Source organism: Sesamum indicum, linkage group LG3, assembly GCF_026168435.1.
Source record: "Sesamum indicum cultivar Baizhima isolate 11 linkage group LG3, ASM2616843v1, whole genome shotgun sequence".
In the NCBI taxonomy this organism is placed as follows: Eukaryota; Viridiplantae; Streptophyta; class Magnoliopsida; order Lamiales; family Pedaliaceae; genus Sesamum; species Sesamum indicum.
Genome location: NC_142659.1, coordinates 15474714 through 15494853, shown reverse-complemented (window position 1 = coordinate 15494853; position 20140 = coordinate 15474714). Strand labels below are relative to the sequence as shown.

The following is a 20140-nucleotide window of genomic DNA, read 5'->3' as shown; positions in this document are numbered from 1 at the left end:
GTAGAGAAGTAAAACGCACAAGAGAGCTAATATCTTTCAGACATCCGTATTAAAATGTCAAACAAAGTACAGCAACAAAATTAGCATCAAAACTAAGTATCCAATACGTAAAATCAGCCCCCAAATGGCGTTCCCAAAATTCATTTGCTCTCTAACTCTTTAAGAATACCAATGAAAAGTACAATCAAGAGTACCCTCCATATAAGGCCCTTAAGCAGAGGCAGCAGCTGCAGTCTTCCTTGGTGCAGCTTGAGTACCTACAAGCATCACCGCAAATCACATCACCATACAGCCAAAAAATAGATAGAAGACCAAAAACAACACAAGTTTTTCACCAAGAAACAGGCAGAGTGTGGAAAAGCGGTTAACAACCTTCTCTAAAGTTGGTCTTGAATCTGCGGGGCACGTGGCGTAGATACCTCATGCGCCCAGTTCCAGTGGTCTTCCTGCGAATAGCCTTCACGCTCCAGTTGTCTAAGGTGCAAGTTTTACACAGCAATTAACTTAATAAGTTCATTGAATCACAAGAAATAACAATGTAATAAATTGAAAAGGAGAACAAATGCATTGATTATGAAGTGTCTTCAAATTCCAGTTATCTAAAGTCCAAAATTTACATAACAATCCACTCAGATTAGAACAAGGAGATTACCGCATAACCACATCACCATGTGAATAAATTTATTAATTGTGAATGGACTGCCAATTTACATATCTAAGGTCCAAAAAATTTACACGATAAATCAGCAAGGATGTACTCTTCACACACGAGAATGCAAACAATGTGGTAACAATGAACTTCTCATACTCCAGTTTTTAAAGGGGGAAAATTCACCAACTAATCAGCTCAGAATAATCAATCACAATCAACTTCTTCACGTGTCCATGCTAAATTAATGAAATAAAAGAAATAAACCAAAATGCGTACATGTCCTCTTGCGGGCAGCAGGATAAGCACAGGCGGCGCAGCGGCTCTTCTGAAGGTGGAAGCTGCGGCGGCCGCACCTCACACACAGTGTGTGTGTCTTGTTTCTCCTCTTCCCAAAGCTTCCCGTTCCCTTTCCCTGCAAAATCACACACACAAAAACACATAACAATCACACACATACGAATTCATCCATGCGTGAGCCAATCAACCAAAACTCAAATTCTACACATATACAGACATGTATATATATATATATACATATATATCGTGGGTGTGAGTGTGAATAGAGAGATGCAGAGAGAGAAATCAAGCTCACCATGGCTGTCAAGTTGCAGAAACCCTAGTTTCTTCGGTGTGCTCTGAGGTTGAAGAGATGAGAGCGGCGTTGTGAGGAACCATTTTATATGAAGAGTGAAGAATACATAAAGAGAAAGTGGAGGGGTTTTTAGGGTTGGGCTTTTTAAATTATTGGACTCTTATTGGGCCTTCTAATTGAAGTTGGGCTTTGGATGAGATCACCTTACATTTAAAACTTGGGCCCATAACTAGGCTGAGCCGAAATCTACCTTTTGGTTTTTGGGCTTTAGCCCAAATCCAACTTGTCAGTTTGGACGAGCCCATATCCAATTAATTAAAATTATCCAAAAGGGGTATTCTTTTAGCGCGGGAAAATCGTCCTGGCAATACAGTTCGACTGTCGCTGCTCATCTCTCAGAATTTGGAGGAAAGCGCTCAATCGGAGAGTGAAGAAGAGACGTGACACATGGAGGGCAATAGCGAGCTGGAATTTCCAGCATTCCCGTATGAACCCTACTCAATTCAGCTTGATTTCATGAAATTCCTTTACCGATCTCTTGATAGTGGCGGCATTTCCATGCTTGAAAGTCCCACCGGTATGGTTTTACACCTTACTTTGCTTGGTTGGTTTTGTTATTCATATGCAGAGTTGATTTTTTCTTTTTTAGCAATTTTTCGTTTTTCAAGTCTTGGTTTTGCTTGCTAGAGGTTGAATTGATGATTGGGTTCTTACAGGGACTGGGAAAACCCTAAGCATGATATGTGGTGCACTGCAATGGCTTGTGGACAGGAAGAAACTGGGGAGTTTGGGAAAGAATGGGAAGGAAAATTTGGGTGAGGGTACTGAGGATGACGATGAGCCGGATTGGATGAGATACTTTGTACCAAATAAAGAGCCGGATTTAGCTGAGAGGAAAAATCTAATGCAAAAGAGAAAAAAAGGGACTCATTCAAAGGGAAAGGAAGAAATTGTTAGAGACTTGTTTAGTTCTAGCGCAGGAGAAGGTGGATGGGAAAAGGGTGATGACAAAGAGGTGAGAAATATGATGCCGAAAATTGGGGTTGATGAGGTGGATGATGATGAGTTTTTGTTGGAAGAGTACGATAGTGAAGGAGAAAATGGTGGGAAATTGAAAAGAAAGGATGTTGGGGCAAATTATGTCTTCTCAAGTGAGGAAGAAGTGGAGGAGGAGGGGCTCGGTGAGGAGGAAGTGGAGGCACAATTGAAGATTTATTTTTGTAGTCGGACACATTCACAGCTTTCGCAGTTCATGAAAGAGCTGAGGAAGACTAAATTTGCTTCTGAGTTGAAGGTTGTTTGCTTGGGTTCTAGGAAGAACTTCTGCATCAATGAAGGTACAGAATATACTATCTTTCCCTAGTGGTAGGTATGTCCAGCTGTACTAGGTATTTAAGTTTCGCACGCCAACCTTTTGTTCCAGATGTGCTGAAGCTGGGGAATGCCACTCGTATAAATGAAAGGTGCTTGGAACTTCAGAAGAGTAAGAAAAATGAAGTTTCTAAAATGAAGGTATGAGAGCTCATCTGAAATACAATATTGTCAATTGGATATGATGCATATTATGGTTCTCTCTTGTTCCTATATGTTTAACTGCCCTTTTATTAATAGAATAGATAACGTCACATGCTTTGGACAAATCAATAATTTTCGTAACCTATGTTATCGCTTGCATCATGTGCTTCATATGGCTCCTCAACAACAGGGTAAAGGCATCATAATGAGGGAACTGCTCTTTTTTTAGTCATACTGGTGTAATATTGATTCAAAAGGCACATGATTAGTCAAGTTGTTCAACTACATATTTCTTGGGTAAGTTATGCACATCATTGATGTTATGTATAATCAGAATATGGGATCCGTATTATCCTTACATCCCTTTTCATTACTTGGGGGTAATTTTGGAACATCTTGCCTAAAGGTGAGTTCTGTGAGCTCAAATTTTTGGCCACTGCAATTGGCACGCAGTCAACATTGCCAGCCATTGTCATATGGCACCTTGTTTGTTTTAGAACCTCAAAACTATCAACTGTTGTAAGAACAATGGGGAATGTCGTCTTATTTGTATTTTGATGTCTAAGGAAAAAAGATTTTTTCTGCCATGTAAATTTCTGTTATTTATTTATTTTTTTAATTTGTGCTGACTAGCAGAAGTTAGGTGCTGGAAAAAGGGTACGTGGTAACAAGGTTTCCTCTGGATGTCCAATGTTAAGAAGACGGAAAATAGAGGAACTCAGGAATGAGATTATTCAACTGGAAGCTCTGGATATTGAAGATCTTGTTCATATCGGACGTAACTTGGGAAGTTGCCCTTATTATGGTTCAAGAAGAATGGTGCATATAGCTGATCTTGTGGTTCTTCCTTACCAGTCTCTTCTTTCAAAATCATCACGTGAATCACTTGGTTTAAATTTAAAGGACAGTGTTATTATCATAGATGAAGCTCATAATCTAGCTGATACCCTCATCAGCATGTACGATGCAAAAATTACGGTGTCCCAGGTAAGTTGTAGTTGGTATTTCTTTGTCTATAGTTCAAACTTGAAGATTCATAATAAGTTCTCCAGTTTATCATTAGATGCTGACTCTCTAACAGATGGTACAGGATTGGTGAATTCAATGTTCCTTCCTCTTTGAAGTTTTAACAATCTGGCTGTCTATAATATTGACCATATTTTCTTGTCCATTTCAGTTGAACCAGTTGCAGACTCACTTAGATGGATATTTCCAGCGATTCCGCAATCTCTTGGGACCTGGAAACCGGAGATATATTCAGACTTTGATTATCCTCACTCGTGCCTTTTTACAGATGTTGTCTGATAATACGAAAGTTGTGAACCCGACTGATCCCCCATGTGATGCTGACGAAATTAAAAATGCCTCTTGTTCTACAATGACCATCAATGAATTTTTATTTGCTCTAAACATTGATAATATAAACTTGGTCAAACTTTTGCAATACATGACAGAGAGCAACATAATTCACAAGGTTAGTACTTTCTTATTCCTCATCCTACACTTATATCCCCGTTTTTGTGTTTGTGAAATTTGGATTCAGATGTTCTTTGGTGCCTTAGGTGAGCGGCTATGGAGATAAAGTTGCCATCTCTCAAAAAGTTGTGGCTGTTGGAGATGATGGAGTAGTCAGTGAGGAGGAAAGTGCAGTATCCGGTTTTAGAGCATTAGCTAATATACTTTCCTCTTTGACAAATAATGACACTGATGGAATAATAATAATCTCAAGACCGAAGCAAACATGTAGTGGACTAGAAGGAGGATATCTAAAGTATGTTATGCTTAATGGAGAGAAAATCTTTTCTGAGGTTTGCCTGATTCCTAAAACTGTTACTTTCTTGAACTTTTCAATTTTTCACTTTCTATGCCAATTCCTTCTTTAGCAGGTTGTTGGTCAAGCTCATGCTGTCATCTTGGCTGGAGGAACTTTACAACCTATAGAGGAAACAAAGGAAAGACTTTTCCCATCACTACAGCTAGACCGATTGCCCTTCTTTTCATGTGGTCACATAATTCCTTCTGAAAATATTTTGCCTGTTGTGGTTAAGCATGGGCCTTCTGGCCAGTCCTTTGATTTTAGCTACAAATCCAGAAGATCATCAACCATGGTGAGAGAGCCATGTTCTTCACTTTACCTTTGTAGCATGAAATTGCTCCATATTTTCAAATGTTTCTTTGATATACAGGTGGTGGCATCATTTACCTTTCTAAAACTTTTAACATTACACAGTTCCCCTCTGGTTTGCTTAACCAAATAGACCTACAAAATTATCAACTCAAACTTTTGTTTCTGTAATACTGTTTGACATACTTCTTCTGTTATCTTGATGAACTGTTACATCTTGAATTTGATCACAGATTGAGGAGCTGGGTCTTCTGCTCTCTAATCTAGTGACAGTTGTTCCAGAAGGTGTAGTTGTATTCTTCTCATCATTTGATTATGAAAGCCTGGTCTATGATACATGGAAGGAATCAGGAATCCTTTTAAGGATTATGAAGAAGAAACGCATCTTTAGAGAGCCCAGAAAGACTACAGATGTTGAAGCCGTGTTGAGAGAATACAAAGAAACAATTGATGCTTTGTCCATGGGATCACCCATGGGCTGCAATGGTGCAATTCTTTTTGCTGTTGTCGGGGGGAAGATATCTGAAGGTATCAATTTTAGTGATGGGGCAGGTCGATGCATAGTAATGGTTGGATTGCCCTATCCAAGCCCATCAGACATCGAGCTGATAGAGAGGGTGAAGCATATTGAGGGTCTTGAGAAGACGACAATCCTGAGTAAAAACCTGAACCCTTCCACTGATGCTGAATGTCATAATGGGGATCTTGAGGCTGGGTTTAAGATCCTTAAAAGTTGTAAAGGCAGAGGAAAAGAGTACTATGAAAATCTTTGCATGAAAGCTGTAAACCAATCAATTGGTAAGTGGTAATACAAGAAATTACCAGCTGAAGATCATCTATGCTACTTGGATCCCACCTGTAAATTGAAACTAAGCTCCTATAGTTTTACATACTGGTGGAAACTTGAGACAAACTAATTTCTCTCTATTATCTATTGCTGTTTGGATTTTATATGCCTTATGTATAGTAGCATAATCTTTATATTTTACATTGGCCTGAAGTTAACTTCAGTTTTTTCTCTTTAACATGTAGGCAGAGCAATTCGACATGTAAATGATTATGCAGCAATCTTGTTGGTTGATGCACGTTATGCCTCTGATTCCACAAAAAGAAGCTGCCACCACTCAACTGACAAGCTGCCACAATGGATCAAAAGTCGTCTGTTTACTTCAACCCCCAATTATGGAGAAGTTCATAGATTGCTGCGACAGTTCTTCAAATTCCACAAAATGAAGGAAGCAACAGATAAAGGTTTAAACAGCAAAAAATGATAAGATATAGCAGAAACAATTATAGGTATACACTAAACACAGCTTCCAATTTTCTCCTCTTCCAGCAACAATTTTGGAAGTTCATCTCTTACCCTTATCTCAAAATGAGTCCAAGTGGCAGATTTTCTCCTAGACCGAGATGTGGGTTCAACACCACATTATACATTAATTTGTATAGTTGATTAACGTACAATCATTTAAAATTATTTAAACACATGGCCACTGCAAATTGCTGCTAATAAAATATGTTCTTCCTCGTTGAAGCATATCCCAATCAAGGCTTATCACTTAATTTCATGTAGTTCCTATAGTAATTTGCTGCTTTTCACCACCATCAATGAAATCTCCATTTAAATTACAAGGGAAACAAAATTCTCCTCTTTGATTGCAATATACACACATGTGGTAGCATTTTTCCACAGACCAGCTGTCCTGGTAGACCTTATAGATCATTCTGTTCACATTTTTCTGTATAAATCATGCTTTTGTTCAATGTTTAAGGATTATTTGCTATGTAACAGTTAGATTAGGTTTACTTTGCATCAATCAAATGAATGCCACACAGCTACTGCAACTATCATAGGGAAGCAGGGTTTGATAATATAAAACTGTATGAAAGTGACTGCCGTGTGCTTATATTGGAAGAGTCCTTATCTCTTGTTTCAATGAGTTGGTCCCTTATCCTACTTTCTCAACCAACATGAGGTGCCTAACCTCTTATGCAGGCAGGGCCCAAACAGCTTCCCCTTATAATTGCTACTAAGAAGTCCCTTTTTCATTGGCTAAACTCCAGCAAAGTTACAGTTAAGTACTTGTATTGACATTTATTACTATGTTTACCTCTACTTTATTCTTGTAAAAGAAGTATGGCTCCTCCATTAATTCAATTCATAAATCATTGGTCCCGTTTAGTCTAAAAGTGGCTGAGTCAGTCTAAGCGTTCTTTTGCACACATACTCGTTGGACCGTAAGCCTAACCCGACATTAAACTAAATTCTATTTCGTCTTGAATTTTTTGGAAATATACCTTATTATAGGGGGCAGAATTATAATTTACAAAATCTGATTAGGTACCCAAGTTATATAGTTCTGAAATGCAGCCGTCTATTATAATTGTATGGAAATTCTACCTAATCAACAGAGTACATCAAACAGCAGAAAGTCAAATAATTATTGGTGGGAATCAATACCTAATCCTGTAATAATCGTATTTCTTGTACATAAAAGTTAGAAGAGCTGGACATGTATTATTAATTTAAGGTCTCCCAAAAATATTGGTTGCTTTCATAATCTTTTCAGATAATCAATCTCAAAGGAGACAGCACAGTAATGAAAGAGCGTGGAGCCAAACCTCTTAAGTTTGTCCCTTCCCCATTGCCATTTGTCTCAAGGTAGCCAAAAGAAACAAACCTCAGTTGTTGTCTTTATCTTTCTTTGCTGTATAGAACACTTCCAGTCCCTATAGCCAAACAACCCCCAAACATTTGGAGCTTTCTGTCACTGCAAGATAGGGAATCAAAGATGTTGAGCAAAGCCAGCAGAACAAAACTAAGCCCACAAATGCTTATCAAAGAAACCCTTCACAGGACCAAGAAATTCTTCCACAGAGCTTTCACAAATCTCAAATCCTTCATTCTTGGAAGGTACCAAAAGCTGCCCAAAACTCCTTGTGCTAATCCCATCAATTGCACAATGAATTCCAAGTTGCATGGAGTGGACAACTTCTGCAGAAGTCTGTCTCAGCAGTGGGATAATTCTACTGAGACAGTGAAGAAGAAAGAAAGACATCTCTCACCTGAAGTACAAACAAAGGGAGATGACCAATGCAGCAAAAGCTTCAAGAATGCTGGAGATTGCAGTGAACTAGAGCACTTAAAAGAGGGTAAAATCTCATCAGGGAGAAAACAGGAGGAGTCCAGTTTACTGGCTGCAGTTGCTTTAGCTCAAAAGATGAAAGAATTGGAAATGATGGATGTGAATGATATGGATCATGTGATGGATGTAGAGGAAGTTCTCCATTTCTACTCTCGGCTTACCTGCCCCGCCTACCTCGAAATAGTGGACAAATTTTTCATGGATATGTATTCGGAATTCAATGTCCCGCAGGCGTCGAGGAGCAGCTCAATGAGGAAATTGGGTTCTGCAGCCAGTGTTCATAGTTCCATGAGAAGTCTTGGCCCTTTAAAGCTGTAGACAGCTGAGTTAATGCATTCATGAATTCATCATCTGTACCCATATAGTCCCTAATCCAACTTCTGCACTGTATCTTTGTTGTTTGCTGAATTTTACCACTTCCACCAATAATACAGGCATCTGATGAAACTTTCATGAATCTGCCATTTTCCCTTTTCTGTTAACTCAAAAGGGATGTGTTGCATTAAACTACAAAGCTAGAATATGGATTTTTAAAGAAACATTTCGTTATGAATGACACATTACCTTTTCCTAGAGAATTTGGCCAATTATTAAAAAACTTTATTCTAACACACTAATTTTTGTATTTTGATACTGATGAGAGCAAAAAAACTCATGATGGAGTCTAATGAGTAACTTGTAAGCTTTCGGGCTGCAATCATGTTCACAAAAAGGCATTAGCATTGTACAGTATTTCAATTACAGAAAATAGGAAGGTAAATTACTTCATTTTAAAAAAATATAAAAGTAAATTGCTATTATTTTTTAATAAGAGGGTAATTCGTTCATTTGTAATAACACAAGAAGGTAACCGTTGAAGAAATCAACCTCATTGTGTTCAAAATTAGAGATGTTCCGTCGGTGTGGTTTTCCCAACTACTAGATCTTCTTCCCTCATGAATTGCCCATCTATCTGCCATTCAGCTTATTTGGACTAGACTTTTTTGAAACCTTACATGCCCTCTTTTGCGTTATTTAGGCTTTCATGCTCCACCAAATGATGGTTCCAATAAATACAATTCTCCATATAATAAGTTCCATCTCATATTCTCATTTCATAAAATCAACAAACTTTTTATCTTTTCTTTATATAAATTAATTTTCTTCAAAATTCCAAATGTGATTTGTTCTTGAAGACTTTGTTTTCTAGCAACGATTTAGGTAGGCCATTTTTTTTATAAAAATAATGTATGACATATAAATTTTATTTTATTATTTTAAATTGACTACTCTAGTAATTTTTTTATACTTTGAAACTCTAAAAATTATTATTTTTATTGTTCTATTTCTAAACTTTTAATACTTTAATTCTTTAATACTCTTTGTTTTATTTTTTTCAAAGTTTATTTTAAGTCCTTTTTGAATTTATTATCATCCAAGCTTGTACATCAAATTATTATTTAAGTTCATTATATAGTCTTAACTATTACTTTTTTCTAGTTATAATTTTTTATATGATTTAATTTATTATTTATTTTATTTCATAATACAATTATAAATTTAAATGAAAACTTTAATTTTATAAGAAATAAAATAAAATAAGTACATTCGAACCATTTAAGTCTAGTCCAGGCCTCAATCGGCCGGTTCATTAACTAGGGTCTTGGGCTTTTTTTCCGCTAGTGTATGTTGATCTTGGGCCGATGCAACCCACCCCATTGTGCACCTTAAATTTGGGCATAAAATTAATTATTTAGAATACCAAAATATTGAACTCAACTCTTGTCAAATTTTGTAAATGTATTTTGTTATCTTTTGTTAAAACCCACTTTGATTTAGAAACATTAGATTGATATTTTTCATAGTTTTTTATTGAAAATATTAATATTATTGTTTCTCCATTAAATTGCATAATTTATTTTGTTTTACAATTTTTAAAATGCAATTATATATATATATTCTTTTTCCAATTCAAATTCTTAGGAGTGTTAAATGGTGACTAGTAATCATACTTATTTGATAATTTAATAAGGTTTAAATATGTTCGTGGTCTTTTAAATTATTTGATGTTTTTATCTTTTAATTTTTTAAAATAATATTTAATTCTGCACTTTTTTAGTGTTCACAATTTCTTTATGTCAGATTGGATGGTTCGAGTTATTTCATGGCCTTATAATCTATTACTTATCATTGGGATGTATGGTTTTGTTATGATCCAATAATATTTATACTTTCTTATGTTTATCATGATCCAAACAGATTTTGTTGATCTGTAATTTTTTAGTGTGCATTTACATCTTGCATGCTTGAAATTGCTTTCAAAGAATGTGTAAACAGCCATAAATTATGTTATAGATTTAAAAACAAGAGTGCAATTTTCAACATTTTTGCCATATATATTAAGTACAAACTCAACATTTATATACCACAAGACTGTAAAATCATTACATTTTAATCCACAAGGGCATTTGGTCCTAAAAATGGCATAAAAAAAAATACTAAAACTCAATTTCCATATATGCCAAGGTCAATTTGACAATCCACAATAAAATTCTGACAAAACCAGCAACTAATAGAGGAGGGTCCTGGGTTGGGTGGCTGTTAATTCCAGGAGTATTGATAATTTTTTGAACGGGGTGGTATTTATAATTATGACAAACTATAAGAGGGTGTATATAATGTACCCTTAATAACCAGAAGAGACGAGCACGTTATGCTCTTTCAAGCGTTTTTGGAAATGAGCCAATCGGTTTTGTAGCTGTAAGATACCAGCTGCTTTCTGGGATAGAATTGAGTTCAATCTTGAGATGTAATCATCTAGCTGATTCCCTGGTTGATCTGCCTCAACCAGCAGATTCATCTCCTACGAAAACATGCTTACTTGTTGTATAAACCACCATCAAGGAGGGAGGAAAAGGAAAAAAGAAGAGATTAATGGTATAGACAAAGAGTTATTATAACAAACCTCTCGAACAATATCCATTGTTTCCTCCACTTGCTTCCTATGAGCATTGACAAGGTCTTCCTCTTCCTAAGAGTTGAAAAGAAATAGATTTAACATTGCATAAAATGGGTTTATACTAATTTCATACTAGAGTTATATCTTCAATTTTTACCTTCAATAAAGCACTCAAATTGTCATCTGAATTTGAATGTTTAATTTCCACCTTAGGGGGCTCCGTCCACTTTGCCTGCCCATTGCCTTTCTTCATTTTATCATCCATATTGGAGAAGCTGTATGATTCAACTTTTGTGTTCTTCTTCCATGATGGTTTTTCTGCCTCATAGAAATCTTCATCATTTTCTTCCCTATCAGTTTGTTCAGGCCATGAATCACCCATATCATCTTCAAAAGCTGATGATGGTGGTAGGGCTGAAGACAAGGGTTGTGCCGTTGACTCCTTAAGATTTAAAGTTGAAGATAAAACATCCTTTTTGGAGTTGTTTCCTTTTGACAGGCTCTTTACTCTGGAATTGCGTGGTACTGCAGAGGTAAGACTCCATATGGGAGAAAATATATGTCAACCAGAAATTAATTACCCACCAAAGATCAGACTAACCTGTCGGCATATCTTAATGTGTTCAGCGTATGTTCACAAGATCCGGAGTTTGGTGAAATGCATGATATCATCACTGTACGGGAATTTCCAACAAAAGAATCCCTCAAGACTTCAGTTAGTTTACTGCCTCTAAATGGAATGTGACCCTGATCATTGTCAAGTGCTCTAATACACTCCTTCAGTGCAAGCAAACTCTTATTGATCTCAGCTCCTTCCATTCTGTGTATTCAGAAAATTGTTGAGTAACTTAAGAGGGTAAAACAGATTAAGATTTTCTATATCTTAAGATGATTATTCATTAATTTTAATCTCCCAAATAACAAAAAACAGCTTACACATAGCCACCAGATCCTAGTCAGACACCAACCTGGTCTGCTTATCATTATCAGTGGTATCTGCACCACGCTCACTTCCAGCAAGGTCTATGAAGGAGAGCTTGCCGACAACCCGAGCAGGTTTGGACTCGCTGCCATCAGCTGACCTCTTGATGGTAAGCTGCAGAATGGCATGAGATCGGGATGATTCCTCATTTGCACCTGTTGTGCCCGTACTTCTTGTTGCATTTCCTTTCTCAATGAGTTCCTTAATCGTCTCAACATCTGATACTCGGTATTCTTGCAAGCCCACAATACAAACTTGCTGCTTACCATCCTCTCTCATGCATAGCTTTCTGCAAGAGCAGCAGTTAGAAAAATCATTAAGTCATATAACACATGGTGATAGTAAGACAGCTTACTTCCTATCACTCAGAAGATCAAAAAGTTTTCCTCCATAGATCTCAAAGAAGCTGACAAACAACTGAAAGCCTTGGTTCCTGTAAGTGTGGTGCATGAGCCTCAAGATATCCCTGACTGCCTTGAGGGGAAGCGGTTTCATGGTATAAGTTTTGCCACTTCCTGAAAAGTTTCCAAAGTGGAGAAAATTAGAGGAAGAGGACAGGGAGGTAGACAAAGTGAAAATAAGAAAAATCAGGGCAATGGAAACTTATTTATAAATAAACATAAGGGAAGTAAACAATCAGATGTACATATTAAACAAACTGCAAGTGAATATCTACTGACAAGCAGACTGATGCAATGCAAAAATTACTCCCCTTCTTTCATTTGTGGAGTTGTATTAGATCCTATCATCCATGGTATTTGAAGATAGAATGAGGTATGAGACTGAGTCTAGCGAGAAATAAGACGAACTGATAGAATTATTGTTAAGATGGTCAATTAGGCAAGAAGTTTATCAATTTAACTAAATTGGTGAAATGTACGTGGTCATTGTTTGAGAAGCCACTGAAGCTGCTTTGACATATATCATGACAAACCCCAATAATGCGAGTATAACAAGAAATACTGAAGAATCAAAAGAATAATTTGTTAAAAAAGCAATACATTCGTTAACTCCGTGAAGGAAAGTAGAAACTGAATGGGTTCAAGGGTGCAAGATAACTTCACTGTATAGATGTTTAACGCAATCAGCCACAAGAAGCAAGTTCATCGCAAAATTCTGTGTTACGATGACATGCAGCTCATTACCTGTTTGCCCATAAGCAAAGCAAGTGGCTTTTGTACGTTGGAAAATTATCGGAACAATAGGCTCTACAGTTTCACGATAAACCTAGAGAAATGAGATATAGATCGCAATTAACAAAAAACCAAGATTACCACGAGACAAAACTCAATTGACCTGAATATCAGGTTTAGCTCATGCTCATAATTACCTCATCATTTGAAACTTCTTCATTCAACACTGCATCAAAAACAAATTCATGTTTCTCGACGTATTCTGTGAGATCAACCTGCAGTATGAGTCCCAAGAGAATCACATCATAATAAGCTGAATCAACTCAATATAAACGTTCTGGACTATTTCATTTTGTTACACGAGAATACAACCATCAGAGGATGAAACTGATTACACAGTATATATATCAGGATCCAATTAAGTCAGCAAAAGACATTAGTAAAACCAGTAAAGCGTCTTTGGTCGTTGTTCATGTAAACATTACATTAGTAGATTCACCAGTTAAAAAAGTCTACCTATGAGCTAAAGCTAACAGCCCAAATAGCAAAAAATGTTGGTGAATCATGCAACAAAAAAGCACATATCTGGCAGGAAACATCTTTCATATAATGCAGATAGCAAAGACACTTAAGTCAATTTCTGAGAACAGCTTCAAAATGTATACCAGCAAGGGGAAATTAAAAAATACTAGTGAACTGCTTTAGTCGTATTGTAAAGTCCAAAGCATCAAATAACTTCTAATAACATGGGAACAAGCAAGGAGAACAATTGCCATAAAATACAATTCTTATAAGTGCAGGGGAAAATAAAAGCAGGAAATAATGACGTCTTCAGACCTTAAGTTTTGTCTCATGCACCACGAGAGAGTTTGGATAAGTTTCTATGATATCTTCCTCGTTCTTTGATAATTCCTTTTTGTTTAGTGGTCTCTTTCGTACCTGCAATATATTATTCATTATTATCAAATTAAATGATGAATACAACACTATAATAACCTTCAATCAATAAATCTAGTGCATGCAAGACATTCAACATTGCTGGGTAAAAAAGAACTTCTACTCCCTTCAGCATACAAGTAAATAAGCTTATGAAATAATTAAACGACATCAATATAAATGTTATTCAGCAAGAGTATGAGCTACAGAACAGTTAATCAAAATTATGTGTAATGTCAACCAGGGGACAGACGAGTTGGGAACAGACCAACTTCAACAGTGTGGAACATACATACCACTACTTTGATCTTTGCAACGTTGCTGGCCTTCACATTCTCAGTTGCGAGGCTTTTCAGAACATTACTTTCAGGCAAGCCGCGGGATCTGCCAGCTTGTTTATTGTTTCCAAAGTATGGGTCAGAGTCATCAAAACTTCTTCCCCGTGAAAAATGGTTCATTGATGGGCCATCATAAAGACCAGGAACTGACATCTGTTCACAGCATTCACACCCAATAAGTGGAGAGAAAGGAATGAGAAGGAGAAATCCATCAAGAAATGGGGAATCATCTGTTCAACTGAATTCATACCAAACGCACGACATGTGATGACCAACCAATATGAATGAAACATAAAAGGCTAAGTAAACAATAATGTATCAGTCTATTTGGACTGTTTAATATAAAATCGGAGAGATTAGCTTATTGATCAGGAACTCCAATCAATTTTCTCTAAACCATAGTATAAAGGTTCTCTTTCATCCTATTGCACGCCATACCAAACTGGCCCTCATCACCTCCAACAAACAGAAACGAAAATGCTCGTTCACTGGATAAAACGAAAGTACTCAAATAATTCAAAGAAAATACAGAGGCTTATCAGTAAGCCACAAAATGTCAACTAAAACCTTTTGATACATGCGATCAACAACATAGAACTCCTGCTTACTATAAACCCAGAGAGAAAAGTCACTTGATCACGTTATAATCAACAAGAACCACCAGGTACGTAATGTGCAGACGTACATACCCCCACCATTACAATTTACAACTCGGTGACTAAACCACACAGACGATTCTGCCATAAACTAATGAGAAAAATAACACAACTCAAATAAGAAATATTTACCTCGGGAAGTAGCTCGGTATCAAAAGAATGCAGATCCAAAAGCCCCGGGCTATATTCATTCGGTGATACTTGTTCCTCCCCATTCTTCCTCCGTGAATTTCCCGGCGGGGTCAATGGCTCAGCAAACAAATCATTGCCTCCACTGTAAGTCCTCTGCGCCTGCAGACTCCTATACATTCTAGAACCCTGACCCCCACTATTATAGTACCCAAAATCCTAACATTTCAAAATCAAGAAACAACTCTTAAGAAATCGAAATTCTGACTTTTAGATTGCAGTATCAGATCTAAATAAGTTCATCTCCAATAACATGGAGAACTAAAGAAATGCACCTGAACTGGAGGAACATTGTTTGATGACTGTAGGTGCTGCAGCCCAGCTGATTGCAGCCATCGGCCGTTCGACGAAGTCTCCAGAAAATTGTCCGAGTACTGCCGCTGATGGTGCGCCGCCGGTGCGCCCGATCTCTGCCTTCCGACGGTGTTCATTTCTCCCCGACAAAAAAACAAAAAAATAAAAAACCCTCGATCCCCCTAGGTTCCAACCCTTTTCCCCCTCTACAAAAATCGGCGTCCTCTTGAAGATTACACAAGAACGCAATGCACAATGTACATTCGCAAGAGAGAGAGAGAGAGAAAGAGAGTATTTATTAATGGAGATGAAATACGGAAGACTTGGTCGGAGAGAAGCTTGAAATTTCAACGGCTGGGATTTCGCTTTCACTTCAACTCTGCAGTAAAAGAAGTGAGAACATCGGTGGGAATAGACGGATTTTCACTTTTTTAATTATTTACAGTGGTAATTAATTAGGGGAATTATATTGATTAGGGAAAAAATGGGGCGTACGCAGGGGGAGTTTGAATTTTGAAGTGGCACGTGTGATGGTGACTGAACACGTGTAAGAAGTCTGATTGGCTGAGAATTCGTGATGATGGAGGTAGGCCCGCTTAATTTTGAATTGGAAGGTTAGAGGATGGTGTCCGCATGTCGTTTCGCGTGTGGGGTTACGTCGTTTATTGCCTCTAGCCTGTTCTTTGCTCCTTTTGGGGGTTCAAAATTAAAATCTAAAAATTCAGCTTAAATTTTGATTAGATAAAAGGAATAATTATTTCCACACTCCATCTCTTTATATAAATTATTCATATTTTTTTAAAAAAATTATACATACATTCACCAGACACGTCAACATCACTTATACAAACCATCCTTACACTTATAAAAAATTACACATACATCCTCAAAATTAAACTTTTTATGTTTATAACAAAATTGTATGACACATATGCTTACTATCATTTAATGATAACAATTTCTCAAGATGCAACGATTTGGCTATGCTAAAATAGCAATACAATATTTTCGAGAAAAATAGTAAAGACAAAAAATATTTCAAACTCTCTTTGTAGAAAGATGGTCGATATTATTAGAATAGTTTTATAATATTTTCATACACTAATTTGTAATTCACATATGACATTAGGAGTGTTCATTTTTTGATTAACCGACTGAAAAATCAATCAAAATAGATTTTAAATTATATTTTATATATAAATATTAATTAACAACAATATATAATAATTATAATTAATTTAACAAATATCAAATTAATCAATTATCATTATTCATTTAGCAAAGGGTTTTAAGTTTTAACCCTTGGTGGAGGGGCTTACACACCAATGCAGTGGTGACCACATTGGTCCGGAGGAGAGTGCATGCATCGATGCACATGGGCGCTGCGCTACAATTACCTCTCACGTCAAAAGCAGAGCTGGGTCGAGCCTAGTCGGCTGTAGGCGGGGCGCAGCACATTTAGTGCCGAGCTACGCGGACGGCGATAGTACGTATATGAGCTTCAATCAAATTTATTTCGAAAATTTAAAAATGCAAACATTATTTACATTTGTTGTAAACTAAATTATCAAAAGTGATTTTGAATTAATTAATTCACTTAAATTATGATCAATTTTAGACCGTGTTTTAAAACTCAACTCAAACTGTTAGGTCGAATAGCTCGAACTGTTGACCGAGTCATAAAGTGGGTCGGATGAAAGGCAAAATCCAATGGGGAGTAAAAATCATCTTTTTAAAAAATCGTTCAGCCCCAATTAAAGAAAATGTATTGCGTGACTTCAAAATTTTTTGTGTAATTTGAATTAGACAATGTCGATGGGTAATCTTTTTATGATTTGGATAATTAGAATAATTAGTGTGTTAAGTCATTGGTGTTGGACGCTTATTAGCTTTTTGATGTTTTCAAACTTGTATTTTTGGTTTGGCTTGACATTTATTATTAAAATTTTTTGTAATTTTATGCTATATTTATTGTAGTAGACTATTACATCTCTATATTATGTTATATATTATTTAAAATATCAATTGTAAAGAGGAAAATACTCTAAAGACAAATTTTTTAAGTATATTTATATTATTTAATATTTAAAGTTAATGCAAACTATGACAAGTTTTACACTTTGACATCTAAATTTTTTTTGTGTCGACTTACCATCTCAACTTTACGAAATTTTGCACTTCGTCATTTGTAACTTTTTTCCACTATTTTTTTTGTGAAAAAAAACATCACAAGCAGTATAAATGTGATATTTAAATGTTATGTGATGTGATATTTTTCCATATGCACATCATGTGATATTTTTCCATCAGAAAATCAACAAAAAAAATCATATATGATAAACTGCGTATTTCACAAAGTTGAGATGACAAATTGACACAAAAAAAATATCAAAATATAAAAACGAGCATAATTTAAATAACAAAATATAATTTACCCTTTTATATATGCACGTTGAAGACGGGGACAAGATGGTTATGGGGAAGTAGTGCAAGAGTTCTAAAGTAACAAATAAACTCACACAAAATGGGGGATCATTTACAGCTTGCAGTTGCATACAACAAGGTTATATATCGTCATCAAAAACCCAATTTTCAGTTGAGATTAATCAGCTGCTTCAATTCTTGATCATAAGTACCAACAAATTAACCTTTGTTTTCATGCAAGAATTGTTAAATAAAATGGCCCATGACCACTAAAAAATGCTCAACTAAACTGATAATGCTTTTCCGTGTCATAAATATATACAGTCGCCACAAATCTAAATGTTGGGTCTGGACTATTGTATAATTTCAAAGAGTGCATGCATGGCCTATTTTTGTGTCTGGATATTTCTTTTGTCTGTAGAAAGGGTATCAACTTCAGGTATTTCTCTTTAATGTACTTAGTGTTGGGTCTGGACTCTTGCTTTTTTCATGTTTTGCTTGCAAGAATTGCCGTTGGCAGATCTTGCTGAGATGATGGAGTTCAGCCTTTGGAAGCTCCAACGTCCACGGCATTTTCTGTTTGAACGGCTGCATGATTCTTGCTGTTGTTGTACATGCATCTCAGAGCTGTCTCATAGGCTGTAAAGACAACTCCATTGACAACGAAGGCCCTAGCAACTGCTGTGCCCAAACCTCTCCACAGCACATTGTATCCCTCGCTCCTAACACATTTTCTATAGCAGTCGACAATTCCACAATATCTCGACTGCAAACAATGTGATTGAGCCTGAATTCTTGTTTTAAGCACGTCCAGGGGATAGCAGAAAATCCAGCTAGTAACTCCTGCCAGTCCCCCTGCAAGGAGCATCGTTCTGAAGGTTTCCTGGCCATTTTTCCTGCATCCTGGCTGGAGTTGTTCTTTCATATACTCGTATGTCCAGAAGTACAAACCATGGCTTGGTGAATCTCTAAGCATGGTGATCCCAAGTCCACGGCATATTCCTCTCCAACCTTCAGCTCTGAGTATGCTTTTCGCGACATCTAGTGGACCTCTATTGCTGCTTGATTGGTTCATTTTCTCATTGGTTTTCCTTTGCAACTGGAGACGGATTTTCACAAGCTCAACTGGGCTGATAAGCAAGCTTTGTAAAGCTCCTGCGCCAATTCCTCCCAGAACCACCGCTTTGTATGATGGTGGATCACCGGCTTTAATGTTCGGGTCAAATGCTTGTGATAGTGTAGCATAGCTCTGGAAAGTGATGGCAGTCTGCAAGAACCAAAAAAGGTAACTCATTGTCACTTCTATGGGTAGATCAATACCACAATCTTAATCGATTAACAGTTTTGTGTATTTCTTTATACGGGGCTTATTGTTTGAAACATCACATGAAGTGATATATGTTTCGAATAGTTTCAAGAACACGAACCTGATTAGAAAACAATCATGTTTCCCTGATAGAGATGAATTTGCTTTGATCTTATGCTATAAACAGGTTAAGAAAATTCAGGAGAAAAGATACCTGGAACGAGACGGAAGCCAAGGGAGCAAGCATGCCCCGGTAGAGGGCACAGGGTCCCTCTCTAGCAACGACATTGCGGAGGATGCCGAACGCAGTTCCGTTTGTTGAGTGCTGCTGCCTGATTCTCAACGTGTCAAGGGGATGACCAGCCAGAACACCGGCCGTCCCACCAACACCTCCGGCCACAAACTCCTTTCCCCAGCTGCTCGCAAGAAACTCTGGCCCGAAATCCATTTAATCTCCCACTCTCATTAACAAAGCCACAACTGCCTGCCCTCCTATTTTATTGTAAGAAAATTGTCTTCTCCTTTTACATAGGCAACAGCAGAATCTTATCCTGGATAGGAGATAATTTAACTTCAAATTTTAGACACACTAGAATGATGCCTAAAACATAGACAGATATAACCACCTTTTGTTATTATAGTTAAAAGTATTCTAACATCATGTTGACTCAAGAATTGATAGGAGACCTCCAGTTTGAGGCTTAAATAAACACTTCCTATGTTTCCTTAAAATGGCTTCCTTAACAGAAGCCACAAAAATCCATTTTGTTTAGACCCACTTTGTATTTAGAAAACTACTCAACTAGGACCCACACGAGTGGTGCCACGTGAACCAATGGTTGCCCAAATTGAATTTTCTTAAAATTTGTCATAATTATAATTATTTGAAAAATTATAAATACCTTCTCAAAATT

General features: G+C 36.7%; 5 protein-coding genes across 6 annotated transcripts; 2 read left to right on the top strand and 3 right to left on the bottom strand.

The window, feature by feature from the left end:
• Positions 1-9: 9 nt before the first annotated feature.
• Positions 10-1352, bottom strand: LOC105157633 (large ribosomal subunit protein eL37x). Its single transcript, XM_011074052.3, has 4 exons — positions 1245-1352; positions 929-1064; positions 373-474; positions 10-257 (listed from the first exon to the last, which is right to left on the bottom strand). The coding sequence occupies exons 1-4, from the start codon at positions 1245-1247 to the stop codon at positions 211-213; spliced, it is 288 nt and encodes a 95-aa protein (XP_011072354.1). The 5' UTR covers positions 1248-1352; the 3' UTR covers positions 10-210.
• A 228-nt stretch (positions 1353-1580) lies between these two features.
• LOC105157631 (RAD3-like DNA-binding helicase protein) lies at positions 1581-6821 on the top strand. Of its 2 annotated transcripts, none has more exons than XM_011074050.3 (9): positions 1581-1821; positions 1961-2581; positions 2668-2756; positions 3396-3746; positions 3937-4233; positions 4322-4567; positions 4646-4867; positions 5118-5682; positions 5917-6821. In XM_011074050.3, the coding sequence occupies exons 1-9, from the start codon at positions 1692-1694 to the stop codon at positions 6153-6155; spliced, it is 2760 nt and encodes a 919-aa protein (XP_011072352.1). In that variant the 5' UTR covers positions 1581-1691; the 3' UTR covers positions 6156-6821. The 2 variants fall into 2 exon arrangements, with proteins under 2 accessions (XP_011072352.1, XP_011072351.1); XM_011074049.3 differs by having other exon boundaries at positions 4643-4867.
• A 570-nt stretch (positions 6822-7391) lies between these two features.
• Positions 7392-8489, top strand: LOC105157632 (uncharacterized). The gene has a single exon (XM_011074051.3). It carries the CDS (start codon positions 7677-7679, stop codon positions 8346-8348), a length of 672 nt encoding a protein of 223 aa, XP_011072353.1. The 5' UTR covers positions 7392-7676; the 3' UTR covers positions 8349-8489.
• A 1919-nt stretch (positions 8490-10408) lies between these two features.
• LOC105157629 (kinesin-like protein KIN-13B) lies at positions 10409-15876 on the bottom strand. The gene is made up of 12 exons (XM_011074048.3): positions 15478-15876; positions 15146-15361; positions 14316-14510; positions 13921-14022; positions 13281-13358; positions 13096-13177; positions 12306-12465; positions 11937-12239; positions 11570-11788; positions 11126-11477; positions 10975-11040; positions 10409-10872 (listed from the first exon to the last, which is right to left on the bottom strand). Exons 1-12 carry the CDS (start codon positions 15631-15633, stop codon positions 10696-10698), a joined length of 2106 nt encoding a protein of 701 aa, XP_011072350.2. The 5' UTR covers positions 15634-15876; the 3' UTR covers positions 10409-10695.
• Positions 15877-17981: 2105 nt separating this feature from the next.
• LOC105157628 (mitochondrial arginine transporter BAC2) lies at positions 17982-19793 on the bottom strand. Its single transcript, XM_011074047.3, has 2 exons — positions 19441-19793; positions 17982-19187 (listed from the first exon to the last, which is right to left on the bottom strand). The coding sequence occupies exons 1-2, from the start codon at positions 19672-19674 to the stop codon at positions 18462-18464; spliced, it is 960 nt and encodes a 319-aa protein (XP_011072349.1). The 5' UTR covers positions 19675-19793; the 3' UTR covers positions 17982-18461.
• Positions 19794-20140: the final 347 nt, after the last annotated feature.

Coding starts and splice junctions, on each gene's coding strand:
- LOC105157629 (XM_011074048.3), bottom strand. CDS start 15,633: ATGAACACCGTCGGAAGGCAGAGATCGGGCGCACCGGCGGCGCACCAT. Junction 13,178..13,280: donor AAGAAGTTTCAAATGATGAG/GTAATTATGAGC, acceptor TCATTTCTCTAG/GTTTATCGTGAAACTGTAGA. Junction 11,041..11,125: donor ATTTGAGTGCTTTATTGAAG/GTAAAAATTGAA, acceptor TTCAACTCTTAG/GAAGAGGAAGACCTTGTCAA.
- LOC105157632 (XM_011074051.3), top strand. CDS start 7,677: ATGTTGAGCAAAGCCAGCAGAACAAAACTAAGCCCACAAATGCTTATC.
- LOC105157628 (XM_011074047.3), bottom strand. CDS start 19,674: ATGGATTTCGGGCCAGAGTTTCTTGCGAGCAGCTGGGGAAAGGAGTTT. Junction 19,188..19,440: donor TGGCTTCCGTCTCGTTCCAG/GTATCTTTTCTC, acceptor TGGTTCTTGCAG/ACTGCCATCACTTTCCAGAG.
- LOC105157633 (XM_011074052.3), bottom strand. Junction 475..928: donor TGCTGCCCGCAAGAGGACAT/GTACGCATTTTG, acceptor CTTGCACCTTAG/ACAACTGGAGCGTGAAGGCT. Junction 258..372: donor CAAGACCAACTTTAGAGAAG/GTTGTTAACCGC, acceptor TGATGCTTGTAG/GTACTCAAGCTGCACCAAGG.
- LOC105157631 (XM_011074049.3), top strand. CDS start 1,692: ATGGAGGGCAATAGCGAGCTGGAATTTCCAGCATTCCCGTATGAACCC. Junction 2,757..3,395: donor ATGAAGTTTCTAAAATGAAG/GTATGAGAGCTC, acceptor GCTGACTAGCAG/AAGTTAGGTGCTGGAAAAAG. Junction 4,234..4,321: donor AGAGCAACATAATTCACAAG/GTTAGTACTTTC, acceptor TTGGTGCCTTAG/GTGAGCGGCTATGGAGATAA.